At 42.0% G+C, this 17,376-nt stretch overlaps 2 protein-coding genes across 2 annotated transcripts; both read left to right on the forward strand.

Annotated features, from left to right (window-relative positions):
* Positions 1-15,642: 15,642 nt before the first annotated feature.
* On the forward strand, positions 15,643-16,101 carry LOC138901331 (uncharacterized). The gene has a single exon (XM_070189086.1). The coding sequence runs from the start codon at positions 15,643-15,645 to the stop codon at positions 16,099-16,101; it is 459 nt and encodes a 152-aa protein (XP_070045187.1).
* A 460-nt stretch (positions 16,102-16,561) lies between these two features.
* Positions 16,562-17,167, forward strand: LOC138901332 (uncharacterized). The gene is made up of 2 exons (XM_070189087.1): positions 16,562-16,780; positions 16,874-17,167. The coding sequence occupies exons 1-2, from the start codon at positions 16,562-16,564 to the stop codon at positions 17,165-17,167; spliced, it is 513 nt and encodes a 170-aa protein (XP_070045188.1).
* Positions 17,168-17,376: the final 209 nt, after the last annotated feature.

Here is a 17,376-nt window from a genome sequence, read left to right on the forward strand (position 1 = left end):
TTTATCGTTTGGGTTTGATTCATATGGCATCATTTGATGTAATTGAGTTCGTTTGGCTAGATTCGAGCCATTTGAAGGTCGATTCACGCGGGATGGCATTTTTAGAGTATTGGTTTGGCTTGTTCGAGGAAAGTACCTTGCCTAATCTTATTGATGGTATAACCCTTAGGATATGGCTTTATTTGTCTAATTGAAATGTGTGAGAAGCGGCGTATAATGATGAGCGTATATACAGGCACTATATATGATTCATGACCGAAGTAGTCTTTATATTGTACTTTGCCTTGATTTGGATAATGTGCTTCTTGCTATCATGATTTATATGTTTGTACGACTCCGTAAACTCCGTGAATCATGCTAGAGACCATATGTAGGTATTGATTTCCCGTTGAGCATGATATTTGCGGTTTCATGGCATATCTGCCTGATTTGAGCTGTATTTGTACACTGTCACATGCATACACCTTAGCATGCTATCTTCTTCAGTCGTCGAGTACGTGATTTGATTTCCCTTATTCATATACATGTATTCTTGTATATTCTTTTATGTGTTGGACTGAATTGGCAACATGTGAGTGGTCTGTGCGGGATGAGTTCTTTGCCACGTGAATTGTCCGTGCATTTGTTATAATTGGTATGTGAGTTTTCCATGCAGCATGTGGATAAGGATCCATCCCCCTAGGGTCACCCTCTCATGTTTCTCTCTTGATGGTGTACATGTAGGTTGTGAGAAACCGATGAGTTTTTGGTTGATGTTGATCTCGGTAATGTTGATCATTGGTAGAACTTTGCATTCCTTGGATGTATACATGATTTTTATGCATATCTTCTCTATATGCTTGCTGCGGAATGTATACATGCCCTTTTTGCATATCTTATCTATATGCTACCTTACTTTATAAGATGAGACACGATACACATCTTCTCTATATATTAACCCGTGTGACTTGACTTGCTTAATCATGCATATCTTCTCCATATGCAATTGATGAAGGATTAATTCAGTAATCATGCAAATCTTCTCTATATGCTAGCTTCGAAATGATTATGCGGCCGCATAATGGACAACATAATGGTCCTAAAATTAGCTCAAGTTTCTGCTTCATTCTGCGGCGGATCTGCGGTCCGCAGATCAGTTCTGCGATCGCAGAATGGACCGCAGAAATGCCCTGCACTGCCAAAATTTTTCTTCAACTCCCCAACACACTGTTCAACCCAAAAAGTCTGTACCACATCATCAATGCATAAGTCTACCTCGGCACCACGAAACCCCGAGTGCTATGTAATTACATCCTCCCTTGCTTAAGATCATTCGTCCTCGAATGAGGGTCAAAATCTGTCATTAGCATCCACTGTGACTCGGCTATTACTTAACACACCAATAGTCCCCAAATTTTTGACTAACTCCCTAAATTTCCAAATATTTTGGCAGAGTTTCCCCTGTAACTGGGCCTATCCACCTATTAGAGAATCCCAGAAACCAATCCTAACAATACAACCACAACACAACGATATAAAACAATATGGAAACAACACCGGCAACAACGCTATAAACATTGCATTACCAAGAGGGAGCATCCTTAACATAAGTTGTATAGGGGAAACATAATTTGTAGAAAGTTAGCTCTTAACATCATGGATACAATTACATAGATATTCAAATAAATTAGGGTACTTCTTCTTCATCTCTTCCTCGGCTTCCCAGGTGGCCTCCTCAACCTGTTGATTTTGCCATAGCACTTTCACGGAGGCAATCTCTTTATTTCTGAACTTTCGGACTTGCCTATCAAGGATGGCAATTGGAATTTCTTCATAAGTCAGTCCTTCATTAACCTCTATAGTCTCAACCGAAACAATAAGCAACGGATTTCCAACCACCTTCTTCAACATGGATACATGAAACACTGGGTGAACTAAAGATATCTCTGGAGGTAGTTCTAGGCTGTAAGCCACCTGACCGATCCTCTAAATGATTCTGTACGGTCCGACATACCTTGGACTCAATTTCTCCTTCTTACCAAACCGCATTACCCCTTTCATGGGGGAAACCTTCAAGAATACCCAATCATTTTCTTAGAACTCCAAATCCCTATGACATATATCCGAATAGGACTACTTTTGGCAGTTTTCAACCGTTCCTTAATGATCTTAACCTTCTCTATAGTCTGATGCACGAGGTCTGGTCCTATCAACTCCGTTTCCCCAATCTCGAACCATCCAATGGTAGATCTACATCTCCTACCATATAGAGCCTCGAATTGTGCCATCTAAATTTTAGCATGATAACTATTATTGTAGGCAAATGCTATGAGCGGTAAATGATCATCCCAGCTACCTTTAAAGTCAAGAACACAAGCGTGCAACATATCCTCGAGTGTCTGAATAGTTCGCTCTGCTTGCTCGTTAGTCTGTGGATGGAAAGTTGTACTAAGATTTACCTGAGTACCCAACCCTTGCTGAAATGTCTTCCAAAAGTTAGCTGTGAACTGTGCCCCCTGATCAGAAATGATGGAAACTGGAGTGCCATGCAGCCTAACTATTTCCTTGATATACAACTAAGCATATTGTTCCGCTGTGTCGGTAGCCTTAACAGGTAAGAAGTGTTTTGATATCGTGAATCGATCCAATATCACCCAAATCGAGTCGAACTTGCGAGGAGTGCGAGGTAGTCCTACCACAAAGTCCATATTGATCATCTCCCATTTCCACATCGGATTTTCTATGTTCTGTGCCAACCCACCGGGCCTTTGGTGTTCGACCTTCACTTGCTGACAATTTGGACATCTTGCAAAAAAGTCCGCTACATTCCTCTTCATATCATTCCACCAGTAGACTTCCTTAAGATCATGGTATATCTTTATATTTCCCGGGTGCACGAAATACCTGGAAGTGTGAGCCTCGATCATGATTGTTTCCCAGAGACCATCCACATTTGGAACACATAGTCGCCCTTGGTACCTTAGTGTACCATCATCCATGCCAAGATAAAAGGACATGGTATTATATTTATGAATCCCCTCCTTCAATTGTACCAACAATGGGTCGTTGTATTGCTTTTCCTTGACTTCCACAACAAGCGATGATTCAGCCCTATTTTGCACAATCACTCCTCCTTCACTAGAATCTACATGACGAACTCCCAAACTAGCTAATCGATGAACCTCCTTGGCCAACGGCCTTTGTTATGCCTCCAAGGGAGCCAAACTACCCATAGATTTTCGGCTAAGAGCATCTGCCACAGCATTAGCCTTCCCCGGATGATACAGAATACTGATGTCGTAATCCTTGAGTAACTCAAGCCATCTTCTCTACCTCAGATTCAATTCCTTCTGTTTGAAAATGTATTGAAGGCTCTTATGGTCCGTGAATATATCCACATGGACCCCATACAGATAATGATGCCAAATCTTTAATGCAAATACCACCGCCGCAAGCTCTAAGTCATGTGTTGGATAGTTCTTTTCATGATTCTTTAGTTGCCTAGAAGCATAAGCTATCACCTTGCCATGTTGCATTATTACATACCCAAGTCCGATTCTTGAAGCATCACAATATACCACAAACCCATATGTACCCTCTAGTAGGGTCAACACCGGTGCTGTAGTCAATCTTGATTCAACTCCTAGAAGCTCCTTTCACAAGCATCTGACCATTGGAACTTAACCGCCTTCTGCGTCAATTTAGTCAGCGGAGAGGCAAAAGTAGAGAACCCCTTCATAAACTTCCTGTAATATCCAGCTAAGCCCAAGAAACTATGAATATCTATTGGGCAGTAGGTCTAGGCTAATTCTTCACTGCTGAAATCTTGTGAGGATCAACCTTAATTCCTTCTCTAGAGACAACATGACCCAAGAGCGTGACAGATTCAAGCCAAAATTCACATTTCGAAAATTTCGCATACAACTAGTGCTGACATAGAGTCTATAGAACTGCCCTGAGGTGATCTGCATGGTCCTTTCGACTTTGTGAATATACAAGGATATCGTCAATAAACACTATCACAAAAGAGTCGAGGAACGACTTGAAAAATTGGTTCATAAGATCCATGAAAGCTGCCGGGGCATTTGTTAGCCAAAAAGACATTACCAGAAATTCAAAGTGCCCATACCAGGTTCTGAAAGCTGTTTTCGAAATAGATGATACCCGGATCTCAAATCAATTTTGGAGAAATACTTAGCACCCTGCAATTGATCAAACAGGTCATCTATCCTTGGCAGTGGGTACTTATTCTTGATCGTGACCTTATTGAGCTGCCGAAAGTCAAAACACATTCTTAGTGACCCATCTTTCTTTCTTACATAGAGAACCAGTGCGCCCCAAGGCGACACACTCGGCCGGATAAAGCCCTTCTATAACAAATCCTTTAATTGTTCTTTTAGATCCTTCAACTCTGTTGGTTCCATTCTATAGGGTGGAATGGATATAGTCTGCGTGCCTGGCATCACATCAATCCCAAAATCAATCTCCTGTATGGTGGGATCCCAGGGAGCTCATCCGGAAAGACCTCTGGAAATTCATTCACCACTAGCACGTACTCAAGTGTAAGTGCCTCAGCATCAGTGTCTGTAACCCGGACCAAATGGTAAATACACCTCTTGTTGAGCATCCCCGTGGCCTTAAGGTGAGAAATAAACCTACCCTTCGGCACCACATCATCCCCCTTCCATTCCATCACTGATTTATTTGGAAATTCAAACCTAACGATCCTAGTTCGGCAATCAAGCTTAGCAAAACATGAATAAATCCAGTACATCCCCATTATTACATTGAAATCAACCATCCTAAATTGAATGAGATCGGCCATAGTGTCCTGACCACGCACCGTGACAACACAATCCCTATAAACTCGTACGGCCACATTAGACGGACCAACCAGAGTAGATATAGAGAACGGCTCATAGAGCTATTCCGGTTCCATCCCAAATTCCATAGCAACATAGGGAGTGACATATGACAAAGTAGAAACGGGATCAATAAGAGCATACACATCATGAGATTAGACAGTCAATATACATGTGACAACATCTGGAGAAGCCTCTGAACTCTGGTGACCCTTCATAGCATAGAAATGGCTGGGTCCTCCCGAACTCTGTGTACCACGCCCTGCGAGTGCTGGGGTGCCTCGAGCTAGAGGAGGTGCTGCGGATGTAGTAGCTGTAGATCTGGCTGGTTGTACTGCACCCCTGCCTGTGCTCTGGTGGGACGAACGGCAATCCCTCTGAATGTGACCCCTCATACCACACACGTAGCATATGGGATGGTCCATGAAGCAAGGCCCAAGGTGCATCTTCCCACACCTAGGGCACGGGGGCCTCCGCTGCTGCTGAAATCTCCCACCAAACCAACCCTATTGGTAGGATCCCATGTTGCCCTACCTGGGCCTAAAACGACTCCACTGCTAAGTCTACCTCGGCACCACGAAACCCCGGGTTTTAGGTAAAATTTTATGGGGCCTTATATTTTGGACTTGGGCGTATGCCCGGGTTTAGTTTTGGGTATCTCTAGGAGGTTTCGGCACTAATTGGCTAAAATTGGAAATTTGAAGGTTTGGAATGTTCATAAGTTTGACCGAGAGTTTACTTTGATGATATCGGATTCGAATTGTTATTCTGAGAGTTAAAATATGTTCGTTATGTCATTTGGAACTTGTATGCACAATTTTTATTCATTCGGATTGGTTAGGCTTGAATCAGACGTTTGGTTCGAAGTTTGAAGTTTATGAACTTAAGAGATTGATCTTGATCGAAGATTTCATGGTTTTGATGTTAATATGTGTGAATTGAGGCCTCGAGTAAGTCTGTGTTATATTATGGGACTTGTTGAAATGTTCGTACGGGTCCCGAGGGGCTCGGGTGAGTTTCAGATAGGTTTGGGTTATGTTGCGCTTGTTTTTTTATGTTTCGACGTCGTTTCTTCAAGCATAAATAGTACCACATTAAGCAAATGAGCTCCAATTTTTGTTTTGATTGAACCATTATATCTGTATCGTATTTCGGAACTATAGCAACTGGAATCATCAAGTTGCGACATCGTATGAGGAATTTATGGTCATTTTACTAAGAATTGGGTTGCCAGCTTTTTAACATTAATTGTGAAATTACTACTGAATTCGTACTTAAAAATCAGCACTATTTCTAAATATTGAAACCAATATATCTCCTTCATTATAAGGTCAAATAGAGTGATTCAAAAGCCTAACTTAACTGGAATTTCATGGGGAATCCATTGGAGGCATCAAAAGTGAGTTTTGGGATCATTTGGAATAAGAAACAAAGAAGAACAGCTGGGCAAAAGCATATAATATCGATGATTTGTTCATTTGGTCATATTTTAAGTTGGGGAGCTCGAATTTGGGCGATTTTGGAGGCAATTTTCACTACATGGATTGGGGTAAGTATTCTATACTCAGTTTTGATTATATTTCATGAATCCATCTTCGTTTTTGACATTTGATTGATGATTTCAAAGTGAAATTTGGGGGGGTTTTGTCTAAAATTTTATAAAGTAATTTTTGAGTTTTGAACATCGATTCAGAGTCAGATTTGAGTGAAATAGTATGGTTGGACTCGTAATTGAATAGGTTGTCAGATTTTATAAGTTTTATCAGATTTCGAGGTGCGGGCCTGAGTTTAACTTTTTGGTTGACTTTGGGCTTTTGATTAAAGATTCGACCATTATCGATTGAGTTTGTTTCCTTTGGCATTATTTGATATTCTTGAGTTGCTTGTGGCTAGTTTTGAGCCGTTCGGAGGTTGGTACGCGGGATTTTGTTCGTAGAGTAGTGTTGGGCTTGCTCGGTATTAGATTCGGCTCGTTCGAGGTAAGTAACACTTCTAAACTGGGTGCTGAGGGTATGAATCCCTGAACATATGTGTTATGTGTTTGGTGTTTAGGTGACGCACATGTTAGGTGACGGGTGTGCGGGTGTGCACTATGTAAATTATGACTTTGTTGATTCTGTGATACTATGTAGTTACCTAATCTTGTTTCTATCCATAAATGAGATGTGAATCATGTTAGAAATCATGTTTAGGCTTATTCTGTTGGGACCCACTGAGGTCATCTCTGCTATTGAGTTATTTGCTTAAATTGTATTTACATACTTAGTCATATTCATTCATTCGCATATCATATCTCAATCTTTGTTATCATTTGTTGTCACATCATGTTATCATTGTTTGGGCTGATTGGCATGAGATTTGTGAGCCCGAGAGGCTGGAGAGATTGATGACTGAGTTGGGGCCTAATAGCCGTGTTGTGAGAGATATGGTGGATCGGGTTGCACACCGCAACATGCCATATTAGCTTTATATATATATATATATATATATATATATATATATATATATATATATATATATATATATATATATATATTATCATATGGATCGGGTTGCATGCCGCAGCAGATCTTATAGGCCTTATCGGAGTCTGACATACTAGTAGTAAGCGCAGGTACCGTACAATGCTGAGTGACTGAGTGTGCTGAGTGATTGAGCGTGATGAGTGAGAGTACGAGACGGTGAGATTGAGTACTCTGAGAGTGTGAGTACATGAGTTCATCACTGTGACGCATTGCATTTGACATGCATACTTGACATACAAGCATAAAGATGTATTTCCTCATGCTACACGATTTGTAACATTCATGACTTCACATGCACATTGACATGTAAGCATAGAGATGTACTTTCCTCATGCTATGTGATAATGAAACATCTTATCTGTCATTGAAAGTTTTGGAAAAAATCATTATTTTTGGATATATTCATATTTTGGTGATTTCGGCAAAAGATTTGGGTTTTACCGTTATACCTGAAAAACATGCCTATTTTATGTAATTGTGGACAAGCTAAGCATAATATCTTTGAGTTACTACTTGTACTACTTTTATTATATTGTTTGGCTATTGGTGTTGGACTCTGACCATTATCCAAGCTCGTCACTGCTTTCAACCAAAGGTTATGTTTGTTACTTATTGAGTACATGGGGTTGGTTGTACTCATACTACACTTCTGCAACTTGCGTGCAGATTTTGGAGTTGAAGTTGCTGTGTATAGTGGGGTCTGGCATTGAAGATGTACTTGTGTTCTGGTTATAACTGCTTCTTGTTCTTTGTAGCTTTAGATTTATAAATCTGTTTATGTACGTTTTGAACAAATGATATATTTATTTTATATCAGCTTTGTAAACTCTAAGTTTTAAAAGCTCATGATTTGTACTACCAGTCCTTGGGAGTTGTATAAAATTCAATTATTTCATTTTTGACTCTTACCATTATCATTATATTATGGTTTATTATTAATTGGCTTACCTAGCGGGTTGGGTTAGGTGCCATCACGACTAGTTGAATTTTGGATCGTGACAAGTTGGTATCAGAGCTCTAGGTTTATAGGTTCTACGAGTCATGAGCAAGTGTCTAGTAAAGTATTGCGGATCGGTATGATGACATCCATACCTATCTTCGAGAGTCTACAAGGCATTTAGGATAAACTTCCCACCTTTCTTTCCTTATCACGTGGCATTGATTCAGCTTGAAGCATATCTATTTAAATTCCTTTCACTCACTCGTATGCGCATGTGAGCGTTTGATATCAGTTGTACATTGACGACTTGTGGATTCCATAGATGAGGTGCAAGATGTATTTTCTGTGATTTGGTGATGGGCCAGTCTGGAGGACTTGAGGCCCGATTTGGACCGCAGCTTAGGCTCGGTAGTTTCAGTTGTGTGAGCATGTGGTTTTGAACTTCTATGTCCAGTGGTGTCCCTATGAGTGGGACTGGTGGCTCGGTGAGTGGTTGGATAGCTATATGATGAGTAGGATGTGACTGCGGGATATGTTTAGATGGTTTGAATGTGACGGGAAGACTTTGCTTGAGATATGGAAAGGACTATTGGATGCTCGATTTCTGTGGATGTGTCATACAATCTTGAGTTATGAAGGTTTTTGAGAGATTCTTTCGTGTTATTTTACTTGTGGAATGAAGTAGATTTTTATGTCTTGTCGATGAGTTCAGACTCAGGAAGATTAAATGATTACGTAGTAGTTGTGGCTGTGAAAAGGTATAGAGAGAGGTCAGTTTGAGGCTAGGCAGGTTGGTTATCACCTGCGGGGTAATATACGGATGTGTGATCCTTATGATGTTGTGTTGTTGGTTTCTTTTCTACCAGTGGGTTATAGGTGTTGCAATTTGAGTTTAGATTGGTTGAGGAAGTTGACATGACCGTCACGAGGATGAATGCGAGCTTAGTAGATGATTTGAGGTATTATATGGTTTGTGTTACATGAGCTTATGAAGGATTTAGTGGAATTTCAGTGCGGGATTATGGCAGTAATAGAGTATGGGTATTGTGAGTTATCGAATATTTTGTTATATGGATTTGAGCCAAGTAGGAGAGTCTGATATCGACGATTTGATTGCATGGTTATGTGTTGTACTGGTTTCGATTTGAGGCATACTTGTGAATCAGTTATGACTTGCAGAGGTGGAGATCGAGGATGACTCGAGTAAGGGAATTTCTAGATATGGGTTATATTACACTTTATGGGTATATGGAAATCATGGAATGATTTGAGTATTCATGACAGATGTAGTGCGCATGGAGTAGAAATTTACTCGGTTGCATTAAGGCGGGGTTACTTCTTTGGGTGTTATTGTGCTAATGGGGCACATGTCGTTTGGCCTGCTTGGGTGGTGCAATTGAGATTTGAGCAGAGTGGATGACTCTCAAGAGGGTTCTAATGGATTCAATATTTATATGTGGCAATTGAGAATTTTTTGGATTTGTATATGGCTAGAATCTGAGATTTGCATTGGATGGTGTCAAGACTCGTGATATTTCGATATCATTATGGATTCTACATTTCAGTATTAGGAAGGTGAAGGAAATGACTTTAGATTCACATAAGGCCTCTTCATAGTGGGTATCTCGAGTGCAGTATTTTGAGTACATTGGGTCAGTTATACTCATGCTACACTCTGTACTTAATTATGCAGATCCTGGTGTCGGACCCAGTCATCAGTAGCTGAGGCTTATAACAGAGCTGATCATTGAGAGATGAGGAAGAACTGCATTCTCAACCGCAGTCTTGACGTCTCTTTTCTTATGTATTATTGTCTTTATTTTAGACAGTATTGTATTTGGTCATTTCAGACTCGTATTTTCTTATTAGAGCTCATGACTCTGTATTTACCAGTTCTGGGGGATTTATCATTTATTCACATTATTTTGTTATATTGAGGTTTCAAACTTATACTATTTTTGTAAATTCTGCTATTTTGGTTCTTTATTCTCATATATGGCTTGCCTAGCAAGTGTGTTAGGAGCCATCATGACTTGTTGGTTTTGGGACGTGACAAGCTGGTATCAGAGCCCTAGGTTCATAGGTATTACAGGTCATGAGAAAGTTTAGTAGAGTCTTGCGGATCGGTACAGAGACGCCTGTACTTATCTTCGGGAGGCTACCGAACTGCTAGGAAACTTCACTTTCTTGCATTCTTGTGGTGCGGGTTTGTTATTTCCGAAGTTTGAAACTTGACTCTTCTATTCTCTCACAGATGGTGAGGACACGTGCGACCGGATGATGCGGATGACCACCAGTATCACTAGTTAGGACCGCGAGAGGCCGGGGCCGCGGTAGAGCCCGAGGTGTGGCTCATACTACAGCCAGAGCAACACTTATAGAGCCACCAGTTGCTCCAGCTGAGGAGCAAGTAGCAGATGTTGTTGAGCCGGTGGGACCAGCTCAGGCACCAGCAATGCCCATTGTTATTCCTGGTCTTCAGGAGGCCTTAGCACCAATTTTGACTTTGTGCACGAGCCAGGCTCAGGCGATTTCGATCCCAGTTTCACTAGCTACCTCACAAGCTAGCGGAGGTGCCCAGACTCCTGCCGCCCATACTCTAGAGCAGCTAGCTCAGGGTAACCGACACCGGGTGTATTGTCAGTTCAGCCAGTTGGTGCTGCTCAGGCGAGGTTGGTCCACCTATGAGTGATGATAGGTTAGAGCGGTTTGGGAGGCTTAAACCTCTAGAGGTTGGAGTGGTTTCAATATGGCTTGAGAGGTTGCGGCGGATGCTAGGTTCGGCCAATTGGTTGAGATTGCTAGACGCTTAGAGCAGGTTCACAGGCTGGAGCAAGAGGAGCGGGAGGCCAAGATGCCTCGTAGTTCAGGTGGTTTCAGCAGTGCCTTATCTGGAGGACAGTCCCATTAAAGCAGAGGTTATCCTTCTAGACCCATTCAGATAGCTCATCATGTTCCTCGTGGTTCTTCGATTAGCCACTGTTCCTACAGTACACGCCCAACTCAGTCATCATTTAGTGCGCTGCCGGTAGAGAGTTCTTACCGTGGTCCATCTGCCCAGGTTTTCACAAGCAGTTCTTCGGGCTATCAGGATCAGCAGCCTTACAGGAGAGGTTGTTATGAGTATGGAGACTTGAGTCATCTCAAAAGGGATTTCCCCAGACTGATGAGTAGAGTCCCATAGTAGGGCTCTCAGTCCATGATGTCAGCACCAGCAGCTACATCACTCGCACAGCCAACTCGGGGTGGGGCCCAGTCAGCACGAGACCGCCCTAGAGGGGAAGGTCAATCAGGTAGTGGTCAGGCCCGTTGCTACGCAATTCCAGCCAGGCCAGAGGTAGTTTCTTCCAATGCTGTGATCACATGTATTATTTCAGTATGCCACAAGGATGCTTCAGTATTATTTGATCATGGTTCCACTTATTCATACGTGTCATCATACTTTGCTCATTATTTTGATATTCCTTGTGATTCTCTAGTTATACATGTTCATGTATCTACACCAGTGGGTGATTCTATTATTGTGGACCATTTGTATCGGTCGTGTGTGGTGACTATTGGGGGACTAAAGATGAGAGTTGATATTTTACTACTTAGCATGGTTGATTTTAACGTGATTTTAGGCATGGATTGGTTGTCACCATGTCACGCTATTCTGGATTGTCATGTTAAGACCGTGACGTTGGCGATGCCGGGGTTGCCTAGGGTTAAGTGGAGAGGTTCCCTAGATTATGTCCCTAGTAGAGAGATTTCATATTTGAAGGCTCAACGGATGGTTGAGAAGGGATGTTTGGCATATTTGGCATTTGCGAGGGATGTTAGTGTTGATGCTCCTACCGTTGAGTAAGTTTCGATAGTGAGAGACTTCCCAAAAGTGTTTCCTGCACACCTGCCGGTCATGTCACCCGACAGGGACATTGATTTTGGTATTGATCTGGTATCGGGCACTCAACACATTTTTTTCCAATGTATCATATGTCACCAACAAAATTGAAGGAGTTAAAGGAACAACTTCAGGAGCTGCTTGATAAGGGTTTCATCAGGTCCAGTGTGTCACCTTCGGTGCACCGGTTCTATTTGTGAAGAAGAAGGTTGGTACTATGAGGATGTGTATTGATTATCGGCAGCTGAACAAATTTACAATCAAGAAGAAGTACCCAATACCGCGCATTGATGACTTATTTGATCAGCTTCAGTGTGCTAGAGTGTTATCGAAGATTGTTTTGAGGTCGCGGTATCATCAGCTAAAATTCGGGGTCCAGATATTCTGAATACGGCTTTATAGACCCGCTATGGGCACTATGAGTTTCTTATAATGTCTTTTTGGCTGACAATGCCCGAGCAATCTTTATGCACCTGATGAACAGTGTGTTCTAGTAGTACCTTGATTCTTTCGTCATAGTATTCATTGATGAAATATTGGTGTATTCACGTAGCCGGGAGGATCATGAGCAGCATCTGAGGATTGTGCTCCAGACTTTGAGGGAGAAGAAGCTATATGCTAAATTCTCCAAGTATGAGTTCTGGCTTGATTTGGCGGCATTCTTGGGCCACGTGGTGTCTAGTGAGGGGATCAAGGTGGATCCCAAGAAGATTGAGGCAGTTTAGAGTTGGCCTAGACCGTCTTCAGCTATAGAGATTCGGAGCTTCCTGGGTTTGGCAGGTTATTATCGCCATTTTTTGAGGGTTTCTCGTCAATTGCTACACCTTTGACTAGATTGACCCAGAAGAGTGCTCCTTTTAGATGGTCCGACGAGTGTGAGATGAGCTTTCAGAAGCTCAAGACTGCATTCACTATAGCCTTAGTGTTGGTGTTGCCTACAGGTTCGGGATCTTACACCGTGTATTGTGATGTGTCGTGTATTGGGCTTGGCGCGATGTTGATGCAGGACAGTAGGGTGATTGTGTAACACCCCGAAAAAAAAATAATTCAAAGTACTTAAGTGTAAGGCCTGGTAAAATTTGTAAAGCAAATAATGTTTTATGGTGCCGGACTAGGCTTAAGTGTATGGCCGTAGAAGTGAGCAGGAAAAGGGCCAGTCCGGGGAAATTATGCGGTCGATTATGCGACCGCATAACTGTTTTGCGGTGCATTATGCGATCGCATAACAATTATGCGGATCGCATAGTGACCGCATACACAGACAGATTTTGGCCAACTTTGGACACCAATATGCGACCGATATGCGGTCGCATATGCGACCGCAGAACCTATTCCGGAGCTTCATTTTTGGGTTTTTAAAAACCGACCCTACTTCGTTAAATACACGTTTTGGGCCATTTTTGAGAGAGAATCTGACATTTTAGAGTAAGAGAGGGTTCCCTAGAGTGAAAAGGTGTTCTCCAATAATTGTTCTTCAATTCTTGCCCAAGTTTTGGAAGATTGAGAAGGGAAACTCACTAGGTCTTCATCCTAGAGGTAAGATTCTACACCCTAACCCTCATTTTCGAATTTTGTATAGAAATGGATAATAAGCAAGATAATTTCTAGGCAAGAGGGTTGGTTATTGTACATGCATGTGTTATCAAGGGGTGTAGAAAGATTGTTGAGCTAAAAATGGTAAGTGTTGGGTTGTGGGATGATGGAATCCTCTATAAAAGGATATTGAAACCTTAATGCACATGTAGTGTTTGATAAAATGCTCAAATGAGCTAGAACCATGATCATCTTCCTAATTTTGGTTTAATTTGTTATATTTCTAAAATAGATTGAAGTTGCTAAGAATTTCGGAACATTTAGAGTGCAAGGAAGCTCAAGTGAGGTATGTCGGCTAAACTCTTCTTGGAGAATTGGAATTCCCATTATTCTTGTAAGTTCCGAGATGTTGATTTTAAATCGAGTATTCCGATAAGTTCTGTGATGAAGATATATGTTCAATCTGTGTTTCAAATGCTCTTATCATATTGTATTATAAATTGAGGATGTGTCCCAAACTATGGATTATGTATCCACATGTTATAATTTCTAGTCGAGATTTATGTGAAAGTTATTATGCCAAGTTGTGTAGAGATTGTGATTGTGATACACCTCCACCCGCATACATTGGGGTGAGGCGGCATGACCGCTTTGTGTGGGGAATATGGTATAGAGATTGTGATTATGATACACTTCCACCCGCATATATATTGGGGTGAGGCGGCATGACCGCTTTGTGTAGGAATTATGGTATTGTGGGACTGCACCTTCACCCGCTTACATTGGGGTGAGGCGGTACGACCGCTTTGTGTATAGTTTTGGTATTGTTGTGGCACAACCACCCGCATACATTGGAGTGAGGCGGCATAGCCGCTTTGTGTAGGTTCTTGATACTGTGGTTATACACCCACCCGCATACATTGAGGTGAGGCGGCAGGGCCGCTTGATTGAAGTTGTGGTATTGTACGTACACCTCCACCTGCATACATTGAGGTGAGACGGCGGAGCCGCTTTGTGTGAAGATGGTTATAGAGGATCTCATCTTAAATCCTATAAATGTTGTTGATAGCTTTTAATAAGCTGCTATGGTTGAGACGGTTATCTGTATTATACTATTGCTGCACTGGTTCATCATATTCATCTTGTATTTTTGAATTCTTAAATTGGTGTTTAGTTTTCATACTAGTACTATTCGACGGTACTAACGTCCCTTTTGCCGGGGGCGCTGCATCTTTAAATGGATGCAGGTAGTTCCACAGCAGGAGACATTGATCAGTGATAGTAGTACACCTTCTTCCCAGCTGACTTGGTGAGCCCCACTTCATCTCGGGGTCATGTATCTTTTGATCTTTATGTATTATGGTTGAGGTATAGCCGGGGCCTTGTTGCCGGCATTATCATTGTACTCTTCTTTATCCATAGAGGCTCCGTAGACATAGTGTGGGTTGTGTATTGGTGTTGGGGAAAGACAAACTATGTTATGTTGTGGTTGTATTACTTGTCCATTTGAGACTTTAAAAATGATGAAACTATTGGTAAGAAATTAGTAATTGCAGACATGACCACTTTATTGTTTAATTAAGGAAAACATATATTCTCTTTATTCCTGAATGAGTTTGGGTAAAAGGAATCTAATAGGCTTGCTCGGTCGGGTTCACTCGGTTGAGCGTCGGTCACGCTCCTCAGTTTTTGGGGTGTGACAAATTGCATAAGCATCTCGGCAGTTGAAGGTTCATGAAAAGAATTACCATGTGCATGATCTAGAGTTGGCAACCATTGTTCACACATTAAAGATTTGGAGGCACTATTTATACGACGTTCCATGTGAGGTCTATACTAACCATCGGAGTCTCCAGCATCTATTCAAGCAGAAAGACCTTAATTTGTGGCAACGGACATGGTTTGAGTTGCTGAAAGATTATGATATCACCATATTATATAAATCCAGGGAAGGCCAATGTGGTAGCCGATGTATTGAGTAGTAAAGCTGAGAGTATGGGCAGTTTGGCATATTTACCGGTAGTAGAGAGGCCATTAGCCATGGATGTTCAGCGCCTGGCCAATCGGTTTGTGAGATTAGATGTTTCGGAGCCCAGTCGTGTTCTTGCTTTTGTTGTGGCACAATCATTGTTGTTAGAGCGTATCAAGGATCGCCAATTTGATGATCCTCACTTTTTGGTGATGAAGGACACGGTGCAGCGGGGTGGTGCTAAGGAGGTTGTGGTTGGTGATGATGGTATTATGCGGCTTCAAGGCTGGAATTATGTTCCAAATGTTGACGGGTTGAGAGATTTGATTCTTGAGGAGGCTCACAGCTCGCGTTATTCCATTCACCCAGGTGTCACGAATATGTATCGTGACTTGAAACAACACTATTAGTGGCGGAGAATGAAGAAGGATACCGTTACTTATGTCTCTCGGTGTTTGAATCATCAACAGGTGAAGTATGAGCATCAGAAGCCAGGAGGGTTAATTCAGAGGTTGGAGATATCGAAGTGGAAGTGGGAGCGCATCACTATGGATTTTGTGGTAGGCTTACCATGGACCTTGAAGAAATATAACGCAATTTGGATTATTGTGAACCGGTTGACTAAGTCCTTACACTTTTATTCCGGTGATGACTACCTATTCTTCATAGCAGCTGGCTTAGATTTACATTCATGAGATTGTTCACCTTCATGGTATACGTGAGTCTATTATCTCAGATCGAGGCACTCAGTTCACATCGCAGTTTTGGAGAGCGGTGCAGTGAAAGTTGGGCACACAGGTTGAGTTGAGTACAACATTCCATCCTCAGACAGACGGACAGTCCGAGCACACCTTTCGAATCTTGGAGGACATGTTACGTGCCTGTGTCGTTGATTTTGGAGGTGCATGGGACCAGTTTCTACCACTCGCAGAGTTTGTCTACAACATCAATTTCAAGTTGAGTATCCAGATGGCTCCTTATGAGGCCTTATATAGGCGGAGATATCGTTCTTTGTTTGGTTGGTTTGATCCTGGGGAGGCTAGGTTATTGGGCACTGATTTAGTCCATGATGCCTTGAAAAAGGTGAAGGTGATTGAGGAGCGGCTTCATACAACATAGTCCGGGAAGAAGAGTTATGCTGATAGGAAGGTTTGTGATGTTGCATTTATGGTGGGTGAGAAGGTTTTGCTCAGAGTTTCACCCATGAAGGGTGTGATGAGGTTCAGGAAGAAGGGCAAGTTGATCCCTCGGTATATTGGTATTTTTGAGCTGCTTGAGAGAGTGGGAGATGTGGCTTACAGACTTGCATTACCACCTAGTCTATCAGGTGTTCACCCAGTGTTTCATGTTTCTATGCTCCAGAAGTATTATGGTGATTCGTCACATATTTTGGACTTCAACACGATACAACTGGATGGGGATTTAACGTATGATGTGGAGCAGTGGCCATTTTGGACTGGCAGGTTCGAAAGTTGAGATCGAAGAATATAACATCAGTTAAAGTTCAATAGATAGGTCAGTCGGTCGACGAGGCTACTTGGGAGACCAAGCGGGAGATGCAGAACAGATATCCACACCTATTTGAGGCTCCAAGTATGATTCTAGACTCGTTCGAGGACGAACGTTGGTTTAAGAGGGAGAAATATAACGACCCGGCCAGTTGTTTTGTGTATTATAGTCTTGTT

This window comes from Nicotiana tomentosiformis, chromosome 11 (genome assembly GCF_000390325.3).
Source record: "Nicotiana tomentosiformis chromosome 11, ASM39032v3, whole genome shotgun sequence".
NCBI lineage: Eukaryota > Viridiplantae > Streptophyta > Magnoliopsida > Solanales > Solanaceae > Nicotiana > Nicotiana tomentosiformis.

What these genes read in the sequence shown, in the direction of transcription:
- LOC138901331 (XM_070189086.1), top strand. Translation starts at nt 15,643, where the DNA reads ATGATATCACCATATTATATAAATCCAGGGAAGGCCAATGTGGTAGCC.
- LOC138901332 (XM_070189087.1), top strand. Translation starts at nt 16,562, where the DNA reads ATGTTACGTGCCTGTGTCGTTGATTTTGGAGGTGCATGGGACCAGTTT. An exon ending in ATGCCTTGAAAAAGGTGAAG is followed by an intron (nt 16,781 to 16,873) that starts GTGATTGAGGAG and finishes GTGGGTGAGAAG; the next exon opens with GTTTTGCTCAGAGTTTCACC.